The 12,419-nt window shown below is 52.8% G+C and overlaps 1 protein-coding gene and 1 pseudogene across 1 annotated transcript; both read right to left on the bottom strand.

The window, feature by feature from the left end:
- Window positions 1-725: 725 nt before the first annotated feature.
- Window positions 726-4,801, bottom strand: LOC120392349. The gene is made up of 5 exons (XM_039517066.1): window positions 4,735-4,801; window positions 3,197-3,526; window positions 2,008-2,130; window positions 1,779-1,816; window positions 726-836 (listed from the first exon to the last, which is right to left on the bottom strand). The coding sequence occupies exons 1-5, from the start codon at window positions 4,799-4,801 to the stop codon at window positions 726-728; spliced, it is 669 nt and encodes a 222-aa protein (XP_039373000.1).
- Window positions 4,802-9,043: 4,242 nt separating this feature from the next.
- LOC120392348 lies at window positions 9,044-10,305 on the bottom strand (annotated as a pseudogene).
- Between the last annotated feature and the right edge of the window lie 2,114 nt (window positions 10,306-12,419).

Below are 12,419 nucleotides of genomic sequence, written 5' to 3'. Positions count from 1 at the left end.
GCCTGGAACCAGCTTTCACCCTGTCAGGTTTAGTCTTTCCAGGAAGAGGCAGCAGGAAAAACTGGAATCTCAGATTCAGAGTTGGCCGGAGAAAAGGATTTATTCCCCCACTGAAAACGTCAACAAATAGATTGTGCACGTTCACTAGTTATTGCCTGCGGAGAATTGCAACGTTGGGGCGAAATCTCAAAAACCGAACAGTTTTGATTCAAAGCAGGGCCGTGTAGGAGTTGTCACTCCAGGGCCTCCTTCTCTCTGGGCCAGAGTGGATCTTCTATGATGCATCCCTGCTAGGGACTCCTATAACACCCACCCCTCATCCAGAGGGGAGAACATGGGGCATCATGGGAGTTGTAATTCAGGTACCACATTCTCTTTGGAAGAACTACAACTCCCATGGGGCACCACTTGGAAGTTTTCTGTGGGCCAGGTTCCTGGGCTGAACTGTACCTCCCCTCTTGCTGAGAGGAGTGACACCAATTCACATCAGCTGGGGATCTGATCCCATCAACATCCCCAGAGGAGCGGCTGATTGACACCAGCTGGGGATCTGGCCCAAAGCCTCACACATCTATCACTACGGTCATCTGTAAGTAACTGTCCAGAAGCAACAGGCTCTGTGCATTGACAGCACTAACCCTGGGAGACGCCTCCAAGGTTGTGTGATGAAGGGATCTCCTGCTGTTCCCTGCGTCTCCCTTTGCTTCACAGTCAGATCTGACTCTTCAGAGCCGCTGGGTCCGGACGGAGGCGTATTCTGTGTGAGCCGGAGCCTTGAAAGTGATCTCGGCGTAATGCAGATCCTCGCTCGCGTTACCACCAGCTCTGCTGTGCCCCTGTTGAAGACACAAATCAAGTCACACAAGTTCCATCTCCCGCTGTCGTCTTTCCAGCCCTGTGAGTGCATTTAAGGGGGAAGTGGGTAAAATGGAGACCCCTGGCCATGTATTGGGGTTATCTGTGTGTGCTATTGTCCCCAGCACACATAGCCCCACGCCGGTGTGACTCAGCCCTCAGAGAGACCCCCCACAAAGTGGACACAGGTCAGGATTGAGAGGCACCGGCAGACTGTGTGCAGAGAAGGGAGCCCAGGGTTGGAATAGCAGAGGGGCTGCGAGTTGAGATTCGATCTATCCACCTGTCTTTGTGCACAATAGTCTGTATGTACGTACATGTCTGCCTATCCCCATGTGCACGTCTGTCTGTCTAGATCAGGGGTTCTCAACCTTTCCAGGCTACTGTACCCCTTCCAGGGGTCTGATTTGTCTCGCATTCCCCAAGTTTCACTTCACTTAAGAACTTCTGGCTTACAAAATCAGACATGAAAATACAAAAGTGTCACAGCCGCACTGTTACTGGGAAATTGCTCGTTGTTACCATATAATTCTAAAAGAAATCAATTGGAATATAAATATTGTAGTTACATTTCAGTGTAGAGTGTATGGAGCAGTATAAACAAGAAACTGTGAAATTTTAGTTTGTACAGACTTTGCTGGTGTTTTTCATGTAGCCTGTTGTAAACCTGTTCAAATATCTAGATGAATTGATGCACCCACTGAAGCCCTCAGTGTTGAAAACCACTGGTCTAGATGATAGATAATCTGGTACTTTTGCAGCTTCCGTTACTGTAATATATTTAACGGCTAACGCACCCCTAACCCTCTCCCGTGTTCCACTGGTCAGGTTTCTACCAGAGTCACACGGACCACGCATCAGCACTGTCTTGAAACTGACGCCACCACCCAGTTAAACTCAGGCTCCAATTTGAATGGTCTCACCTTTGCCGGCTGCTGCTGCTGGGTGTCTGGGGAGGCTGCTGGGGAGGAAAGAAGGAGGCCTGGGTTATTGTTGGAAGAGATGACTGGAGGTGTAGGAACTGAACAGAGGACTGGAGAATGTAGCTCGGGGGCTCCCGTTCCCCCTTGCACCAGTAGGACGGAAGAGAAGTACATTTTGAACACCGGAAGAACGGGCAGGTGGAGTGAGCGCGGAAGGAGGAGTAAATACCTGTGCGTCTGCGCAGCAGGAGGGCGGTAACTAAGATGATGATGCTGACGCCTGCCAGAGCAATCGTGGCTCTGTAGATGGTGAGTTCTGTGCTGGCGTCCAGCTTCATTTCCTTTCTATCATCTAAATAAAAGAAAGGAGGTTAATGTCTCCAGTGGCAAGAAGCCTGGGAAGAGCCATAGGAAGCCATTTCTGGTGTATTTTCTTGTAGCACTGGATTATGATCTCAGAGTTCCCAAAGTGAATCTGGAATAACTCCATTGCAGTGAATGGAGTCCAGTCCGGATTCTGATCTCAGTGACTCTGGAGTGACCCCAGTGATGTCTGTGGAGTTGCTCCCAAATGGAGGCCACAGAGGCAAGTCTGGTTAGGTTGGTGCAGCGTGTTAGTGGCCAGCTGCCCTCCTGGGGTCTGGGCTAATGGCCGGCAACCTCCATTCATACATGGGACCAACGGGAGAGAATCCCAAGTGACTGGTGCAGCAGAGAGCGTGGTGGGGCCGTGTGGGTCACGGGGCCGTTCTGGTCTCTCTCTGGGTCTGTGGCTGCATGTCTATGGGGCTGTGGGTGTCTGATTTCTGGACCTGTGTGTGCCTCTCTGTGTCTCTGGCTTTGGGGTTGTGTGTCCCTCACTCACTCCTGCATTAAGCAACCAGCTTCCGCTCCAACAAACACTGCAAGAAAACTCCCCTGTCTCCACCGGCGCCTATTGCAAAGCCCTTCGCAGGTGCCGGCATGAGTCTGATCTTCCCGCAGTGAGTCACTGGGGCTGGATCATAACCTCACCTGCAGCAGGCCAAAGGGCTCCGAGCCAACCCGGGCCAATAGCGAGAGAAGAGAGAGAGGCGTCTCTGGGCGCACTGTGGCTCTCGAGAGAAGTGGGGGTCTGGGTTTCTGACCCCCTCTCTCACCCCGGGGCACTGACAGGATGTGAGACAGGCCAGAGCTGCAGCCAGCGACAACTCAGCAGAAAAGCCGCCTCGAATCGGCCGGGAGATTGTTTAATTTAAACCTGACAACCCCCCACAGCATGAGCATCGCTCAGATATTCATGATCTCCACTCCAGATTGCAGCCAGCCCCATGTCCCAATCCCCGCTCCCTGAGCCAGCCAATCCCCCGCCTTGGGGCCGGATCGGAGCCGATGCCCCCTAGAGGGAAAGGCCCTGAGTCCCATGGCCCCCAAGTTACCTCTGTGCATCACAGTCAGGGTGGTCCCGGTGCCCTTCCCCTGCTCACTCTGCAGGTGGGTGATGTAGCAGTGGTAGAGACCTGAGTCCCTCTCCATCAGCTCCGACAGGGTCACCGTGGCCTCCGCCCGGCCCTGCTGGTCCCACTGGCTCTGGGCCAGCCGCCCCTGGTAGAAGGGGTGGGCGGGATCCAGCATGACGGCCTCCGGGGAGCCCCGGGCCCAGGTGACTTTTGTCCCGGTCTGGTTGCGGCTGTGGAAGGTGCAGCTCAGGGTGACGCTGCCCCCGGCTGGGACGCTCGCCGTGGGGGGCAGCTGCTGAACCCCGAGACCTGCAGGGAGAATGAGCCACATGACGGACACATGTCAGGGACTGCGCTGCTGTCATGGGGCACTGGCTGCATCCATCTGTCCGTCCCCCTGGCCTTCCTGCAGCAGAGTCTGTGTGTCTATCATCGATCGCTCTACCCAGCCCGAGACCCGTCTGTCCTCAGCACTTTCCGTCCATCCACCATCAGCTCTGTGCATCCGTCTGTCCTCAGCTCTGTCCATCTGTCCATCCATCCACTTGTTTATCGCCTGCCCCATCCAGCCATCCTCAGATCCATCTGTTCCTCTGTCCATCCACTCACCCACCCATTCTCAGCCCTGTCCGTCCAACCATCCATTCATCCTCAGCTTTCTCATCCATCCACCCATCTGACCTTATCTCCGTCCATCCACCTGTCCATCCATCCGCCTGTCTGTCTGTGCTCAGCTCCACCTCGCCATCCATCCACCCAGCCATCTGGCTGTCTTCAGCTCCATCCATCCATCTCTCCCTCCATCCATCCACCCTCAGCTCCGTCCAGCTGTCTTCAGCTCCATCCAGCCACCCTCCGCTTTGTCCATCCCGCTGTCCTCAGTTATTTTTCCCTCCTCCATCCATGCTCAGTTCTGTCCATCTATCCATGCATCTGCCGCTAACCTACACCACCCGTTCCCCTCCACACCCCACCACCCACAAGCCCCAGCCTGCAGCCCCGGGAAGCACACCGCATTTCAAGGCAATGCAAGGAACCATGCGGACTTTAGAGCACTTAGGAGAGTCAAGCTTTAAAGAGGAAACTGGTCTAAATCTTAACGATGATAAGCCAGACAGTCCTCTAGAATAAACCTGACCATCCCCTGCACGTATTCCCCTATCTATCCATCCATCCTCATACACCTCTCTCTCTAGCCATCCATCCATCCTTAAACACCCACTTCATCTCTCTAATTATCCATCCATCCCCATCCACCCCCTCCCTTTCTCCTTATCCATCCATCCCCATCCACCCGCTCCCTTTCTCCTTATCCATCCATCCCCAAACACCCCCGTCCATTTTGCTCCCTTTCCATCCATCCAGCTAGCCATCCTCAGCTGTCTATGTATTCTGAGACCATCTCTCCATACCCTTATGGGAGGGGAGTCGGGGGCTAGTGGGTTAGGGCAGGGGGAGGGAGTCCAGGACTCCTGGGTTCTATCTCTATTCCCCCCATAACTCTGAGCTTGTCTCACCAGCTGCTATCGAGGGGATGAGGAAGACGATGAAGCAGATGATGGTAGGGGCCAGCGGTCGCCCCATGCTCTCCGCAGGCTGGGAGCCACCCCAGGAGTCACAGACCGGGACTGTCGAGCAGACGAGACCCAGGACAGCAAGTAACGGCTGCTCCGGAGTGAGCAGCCCAGATGCACGATGGAAACTCTTGTGGCTGGTGAGGGGGAGGCGCCTGCTCAGATACCAGGAGGTCACTGGGCCTGTGCGCAGGTGAGTGTGAAAGCAAAACTGACCAGGGGTGTTGCATTCAGCAGCAGGACGGGTTCATTTCTGCATCTCCAGGGCCCTCGGCCTCGCTGATGCAGCCACTGGCTATAGGGCTCGGGAGCCCTGGTGTTGATGGTGTCTTTCTAGCTCCGTCGGTCCCAGACCCCTCTCACTGCCCCAAAATGATCCCCCAGTGGATCCCAGAGGGAGCTGCTGGCTCCAGGGACCACTGGAGGAGCTCAGGTATCCCAGGGGCAGCTGGGAGCTACATGTCGGTGACAGGATCATCGGGGAGTTTCCACGGTCAGGGCAGAGATCGGTGCTCGGGGGGAGCTGGAGGTGACGGGGGTGCAAAGGGAAAATGTGCTGTGCAGGATGAAGAGAGAGAGCATATTACTGGGGGGTGGGGGACAGAGCTATATACAAATAGAGAGTGTGTTACAGACGGGTGGATGGACAGATGGACAGAGGGCTCCACCCCAAACAGATGGATGGAGTGGTGGGTGTATGCATGGAACCATGGATGGAGACAGGGTCCTACCACAGACAGATGGACAATGACGGATGGATGGACAGAGCAATGGGTGGACGGATGGAGACAGGGCCTTCTCCGCAGACAGATGGACAGAATTAATTGCTGACAGACAGACTGAAGGCGCTGAGGACGGATCGATCCATCCATCCTGCCCTGTTCTACCCTCTTCTATCCACCTCCCCCACAATAAAACACATGGTGCCAAACCCGCCTACCATACAGACAGGCCAGCTGTCCCTCTGCTACATCCCAGGGCTGATGGGGAGCTATGGGGAGGTGGGGGGACCCTGTTCCCCCTTCTCCCAATTCACAGGCCACCCCATCTCTGAGTAGAGGGGAATCCCCCACAGCTGTGGGCGGCCTGGGGTCCAAGACACAGGAAGGATCAGAGCTGATCCATCCCAGCGGGGGGCGCCCATGGTCACAGACACGTAAGGGGATAGAGAATAAGACTGAGAATATCTTATTGCCCTTATATAAATCCATGGTACGCCCACATCTCGAATACTGTGTACAGATGTGGTCTCCTCACCTCAAAAAAGATATTCTAGCACTAGAAAAGGTTCAGAGAAGGGCAACTAAAATGATTAGGGGTTTGGAGAGAATTAGAGGAGACTAAGGGGGGGGTATGATAGAGGTCTATAAAATCATTTGTGATGTGGAGAAAGTGAATAAGGAAAAGTTATTTACTTATTCCCATAATACAAGAACTAGGGGTCACCAAATGAAATTAATAGGCAGCAGGTTTAAAACAAATACAAGGAAGTTCTTCTTCACACAGCGCACAGTCAGCTTGTGGAACTCCTTGCCTGAGGAGGTTGTGAAGGCTGGACTATAACAGCATTTAAAAGAAAACTGGATAAATTCATGGTGGCTAAGTCCATAAATGGCTATTAGCCAGGATGGGTAAGGAATGGTGTCCCTAGCCGCTGTTTGTCAGAGGGGGGAGATGGATGGCAGGAGAGAGATCACTTGATCATTGCCTGTTAGGTTCACTCCCTCCGGGGCACCTGGCATTGGCCACTGTCAGTAGACAGATACTGGGCTGGATGGACCTTTGCTCTGACTCAGTACGGCCGTTCTTATGTTTTTATGTACGTACACAAACCCTGTCACGTTTAATACCACAAACACACACCCAACTCTCCTCCCCCCTTATCCGGCCCATCTCAGAGGTGCTGACCACAAACGCTCCCACGGACCCTCGGAGGCTGATGCTTCCGGGGGCTGCAGAGGCTGAGCTGAGCTGAGTTAGAATAGAGCTATTCTGGCTGCCTGTAAAGGCCTAGATTTTAAGAACTTAGGTGTATTTTTGATCACTTAGCTAGTTACAGGGGTAAAAAACAAAGAATCAAAATCACCGTCTGCCTGTGTATGGGCCTTCTCTCACTAGGATAGTCTGAATCATAGGATCATAGAAGGGGCCTCAGGAGGTATCTAGTCCAACCCCCTGCTCAAAGCAGGACCAACCCCAACTAAATCATCCCAGCCAGGGCTTTGTCAAGCCGGGCCTTAAAAACCTCTAAGGAAGGAGATTCCACCCTTCCCTAGGGAACCCATTCCAGTGCTTCACCACCCTCCTAGTGAAATAGTGTTTCCTAATATCCAACCTAGACCTCCCCCACTGCAACTTGAGACCATTGCTGCTTGTTCTGTCATCTGCCACCATTGAGAACAGTCTAGACAAAAAATTCCCGCGTTGTGCAAAAGATACATAAGGGGGTGGAGCAGAACAAAGGGGGCGTCAGTCATGAGAAATCCCCTAGTTACCAGCTGAGTTGGAACAAGGCCTGTCCCAGGGGAAGGGACGGGCCCAGACTAGGAGGAGGCTAGTCTGTCAAAGAAGCTTATTGGAACATCTCTGCGGGTGAGATTTGCCTGCATTTATTTTTCTGCTGTATTAGGCTTAGACTTGCGTGTTTTATTTTATTTTGATTGGTAATTCATGTTTGCCCACAGTCTTGGTGCATCGCTCTGCGGGGTCCGGGTGGGAAACAGGCAGCCGAAAGGGAAAATTGCGGGGTGTGTTTGGTTCTGCAGGGGTTAAATCGCTCCAAGGGCAGCAGGTGGTGGGGGAGGGGGAGAGAAGACCGTACAGGAAGTGGACCCCAGGCAGGGCAGAAGTGGACCCGATGTGGCATCAGGACTGTAGCCCTAGACGACTTGCCCACAGTTGGGTGTGAAGCTCTCAATGATCCGTGTGGGAAACACGAGGGGGAGGGTTCTGGGGTGTGGTGGGTCCCGCAGGATTTAAAGGGCGGTGGGTGAAACTGAGATTAACGCTCCAAACGGAGGGGGAGACAGCGGAAGTGGATCTCAGTGAGGGCAGAAGTAAACTGGAAGTGGCATCAACCCCTCTACCATGTTCTTTAATGAGATCCCGGTCGGAAACAGGATCCACGTTGGAAGGTTCCGGGCTGTGTTTGCGGTGGTATCAGAAAGGGGGTGAGTCCCCTTCCCCAGGCCAGGGACGGTGGGGAGTTGATAGGTGGGGAGGGGAGAAAAGTGGGGGTGGGGGGAAAGGAGGAGGGACAGAAATCCCACAAAAATGGTAAATACCCAAAGGGAAAAAATCAGAGACCAATTTCCCCTGGTGTTTCAATTACTTCTCTCCATTGTTGGTTGATTTGCCCCAATGATTTTTATGTAGTGCCTTTTTCTCTCTTTTCCCCTTCTTCCCACGCTCATCAGTATAAAAAAATAACATTTGCATGAGGGACAAAATCCCAATTTACAGGGGAGAAAAAATTTTCAGAAAAAAAATTAAATTTTTATAAAAGATATTGTTTTTGGGGGGGAGGGAAGTGTCCCAATTTTCAGGGATAAAATGACACTTTCGTTGGGGAAAAAATTATGTTCTAAAAATAGCAAATTTACAGGAAAATATCTTTTTTTATGGGAAAAAAAGATGATTTTCAAAAAAGCAATTTTTAAAAAATCCTTGTAAGATTTTTGGAATATGACAAGGAGACTGAGAGAAGAGGGAAGTGATGGAAAAAAGCAAAAGTTTTTACCCAAGCACATTTTTGTAAAAAGTCAGAAAGAGACAATTTTTCACACAAAGAAATTATTTAATTTTTAGACCAAAAAAAACCACTTCCTTTGAGCAATTCCAGCCGGCTGGAGCTCTCATGCTGGTCACTCAGACTGACTCCACTGCCCACACGATGCTGAGGTGGGCTAGTGTTTCTCTTTCAGCTCAGTTAGGAAGAGGGACCAGATGCTGCGTTAATTACCCCCACCTGGTCATGCTCCATAGGGCGGCGTTGCAATCACTCCACAGAGGCCAGGGAAATAACGCACAGGGGCGTGATATAGACTTCAGGAGGCCCCGGAGAAGGCATTTCCTGAGGGTAGGACCATGCCCTAGTAGATTATTCCCTGCCGTACAGAGGGCTAGTTGGGTTTTGTTGGGGTTCACATGGACCTTCACGCCCATCATTTTCTTCTGCTGTCCCGCAAACCCTGTGAGGGTCTCCTCCTGTGGGGAATTCCCTCGTGGCTGCGTGGCTCTGGGTGTGAGGGACTCAGCGCCGCTGGCAGTGCTTGGACGTGTGGTCCCTGCGTCCTGGGGTCTGGATTTTAATCTCTGCATAGTGCAGGTTCTCACTGTCTGTGGCCGCCTGGCTGCCCTGGCCCTGTGTTGGACAGACACACAGTGAGGAGCTGTCACCCCACATTAATTCTGGCCAATTTAAGCAGCTCCCAGGGAGCAAATCCCACAGTGTTACCGCAGATTGGAGGCCTGGGAATCAGGGCAGAGGGGCTCAGAGCCAGGACTCCTGGGTTCTCTCCCCACACTGTATTGTACCGGTCCTTATTGGCACCCGGAGACCAGACCCAAGCACTGGCTGGAACAGGGCCCAGCCTGCATTGTCTCACCTTCGGCTGCCGCTGGCGGGGCTGCGAGTGGGGCGGAGCTGCGGAAGAAGGGAGAAGGAAGGAACGTTACAACGGAGGAGTGAGAGAGAGTCTGGGGTGAAGAGGGAAGCTGCAGAGATCTAGGGCTGGGGGAAGAAGGAGGGAGAAGGAAGGATGGGGAGGGGGGGTGGATATATGGACAGACAGCCCAGCATGGACCATAGCAGACAGACGGCCGCTCGGGTGTGTTCACTAGCACAGGCCCTGGCCCATGGGGCCCAGGAGGTGAGCGGGGGGAAGGCTCCGGTTTGGTACCTCGGTGTCTCTTCAGGAGGAGGGTGGCCGCCAGGCCAAGGATGAGAAGGAGCCCCAGGGCGATGGTGACCTGGTACAGGAGCTCCCGGGCGCAGCTCCCTGAGGGGGCTGGTACTTTATCTGGGCGATGGAGAGGAGCGTTAGGGGATTCTCAGCCCCTGGAGCCAGCCAGTCCCCTGCCCTGGGGCCGGAGCGGGGGAAGCCCCGTGTCCCCATTCCCCACCTCACCTGTGTCACTCTGGTTTCTCCCCATCACCTGCAGCTTGGTGCCTGCTCCCGTCCCGCTCTCTCCCCGGTGGATGCTGATGTGACACTGGTAGAGACCAGAGTCCCGCAGCTCCAGCTCCGACAGGGTCAGCGTGGCCTCCCCTTTCTGGAGCAGATCCAGGTGGGACATACGGAGCCGCCCGCTGTAGAAGGGATGGGCAGAATCCAGCACGACTCCGGGCGCTCTGGTCCAGGTCGCTTTGGCCACGCTGCCCTGTGTGTTCTCGAAGGAGCAGCTGAGTGTCGCGGTCTCGCCGGGGGACGCTCGGAGGGCAGCAGGGCTCTGAAGGACTGTGAGACCTTCGTGAACCAGAGCAATAAACGTTATAGCAGCAAAGGAAAACTACGATGAGTGGTATCAAGACACGCCTCAGCCACCAGAAACCTTAGCAGCACGGAGATAAGAAGCTAAGGGGAAAGAATTGTGCATCCGGCCCACCTTCCTATTGCTCACAACACTGTCGATCACACACTGCACAGGGCTTTCACGTCCACCTCCAGCAGAGACCCCACATCAGCACTGCTATTGCACGGCAGATGCTCACAGAGACGCTAGACATGAAATCCCTCAGGACAGTTACGTCCAAGGCAGATTGTGCAGAGTTGCAAAGCGACCTCACTAAACTGGGTGACTGGGCAACAAAATGGCTGATGAAACTCACTGGTGGTAAATGCAAAGTGATGCACATTGGAAAACAGAATCCCAACTATACATACAAAATGGTGGGGTCTAAATTAGCTGCTACCACTCAGGAGAGACCTTGGAGTCATTGTGGACAGTTCTCTGCAAACATCCACTCAATGTGCAGCGGCAGTGATCTAGATCTAGGGAGGGGCAGATGGACAGAAGGACAGACAGATATGGATCTAGAGATGGACAGAAGGACAGACAGAGATGGATCTAGGGATGGGGTAGGTGGTTGGGCAGACAGAGATGGATCTAGGGGTGAGGCAGCTGGACAGAAGGACAGACACGGATCTAGGGATGGGGTAGGTGGACAGAAGGACAGACAGAGATGGATCTAGAGATGGACAGAAGGACAGACAGAGATGGATCTAGGGATGGGGTAGGTGGACAGATTAAATTAGCCAGGATTTGCCGACATACCTGCTCCCCGGGTGGGGATGAGGAGGACAATGCAGAGGACGGGGCTCAGGACTGGCAGCTGCTCCATGGTCCCCACTCTCTGGCCAGGTCCGCAGCCCAGCTCAGCTCAGCCTCAGCATCCTCCGGAAATGTCACCTCTGGGGGGGCCGGTGGAAAGTTTTGTGGCCTACGCTTGTGAGATGGCTGCAGCGAGAGGCTGGGGATGAGGGCCGGATGGGGGTGTGTGTATGTGCATTCCTCTGGCCCCTGCTGGGAGGGGAGTGGGGTCTAGTGGTTAGAGCAAGGAGCGACGGGGGGCTGGGAGCCAAGACTCCTGGGTTCAGTCCTCAGTTCATTGTCTCATCTTGGGTCATGCTCCTTACCCTCTCTGTGATATTTTTTCATGAGGAATAACATTACTTTACATAAAGGAATTTTTGCTCAATATATTTTATTTTCACATACTGAGGTCTATTTATTTTTTGCAACACGTATCTCTTGCAATCACCGTATTCCTTCTAAAAAACCAAACATGCTCCAGACTGATTTTATCTGCTTTACACAGAAATGTTTTCTTTAGAATTTTGTTTTCTATTACTTTCTATGACTTATGAGGAGAGGTTGACGGAACTGGGATTGTTTAGTCTGCAGAAGAGAAGAGTGAGGGGGGATTTGATAGCTGCCTTCAACTACCTGAAAGGGGGTTCCAAAGAGGATGGATCTAGACTGTTCTCAGTGGTATCCAATGACAGAACAAGGAGCAAATAGGGGATTTCTCATGACTGCAGCCCCCTTTGTTCTGCTCCACCCCCTTATGTATCTTTTGCACAAGGCGGGAATTTTTTGTCTAGACTGTTCTCAGTGGTGGCAGATGACAGAACAAGGAGCAGTGGTCTCAAGTTGCAGTGGGGGAGGTCCAGGTTGGATATTCGGAAACACTATTTCACTAGGAGGGTGGTGAAGCACTGGAATGGGTTCCCTAGGGAGGTGGTGGAATCTCCTTCCTTAGAGGTTTTTAAGGTCAGGCTTGACAAAGCCCTGGCTGGGATGATTGAGTTGGTAATTGGTCCTGCTTTGAGCAGGGGGTTGGACTAGATACCTCCTGAGGTCCGATGATTGAGTTGGGGTTGGTCCTGCTTTGAGCAGGGGGTTGGACTAGATACCTCCTGAGGTCCCTTCCAACCCTGATATTCTATGATTCTATGATACGGCTGACTCTGTTGCAGCATTTAACGTTTATTTCTAAATGGAAAAATATTGTCCCACAAGGAATTAATCTTGAGAAATACTTTTCTTTAATGTTATTGTCAGGCCCAAGACATACAGGACAGATCCACAGCTGGTGTAAATAGGTGTTTCTGAGTTTATTCCAG

Source organism: Mauremys reevesii, unplaced genomic scaffold (assembly GCF_016161935.1).
Source record: "Mauremys reevesii isolate NIE-2019 unplaced genomic scaffold, ASM1616193v1 Contig1, whole genome shotgun sequence".
In the NCBI taxonomy this organism is placed as follows: Eukaryota; Metazoa; Chordata; order Testudines; family Geoemydidae; genus Mauremys; species Mauremys reevesii.
Note: the sequence above shows the minus strand (reverse complement) of the source record. Positions and strands in the feature narration are given on the sequence as shown.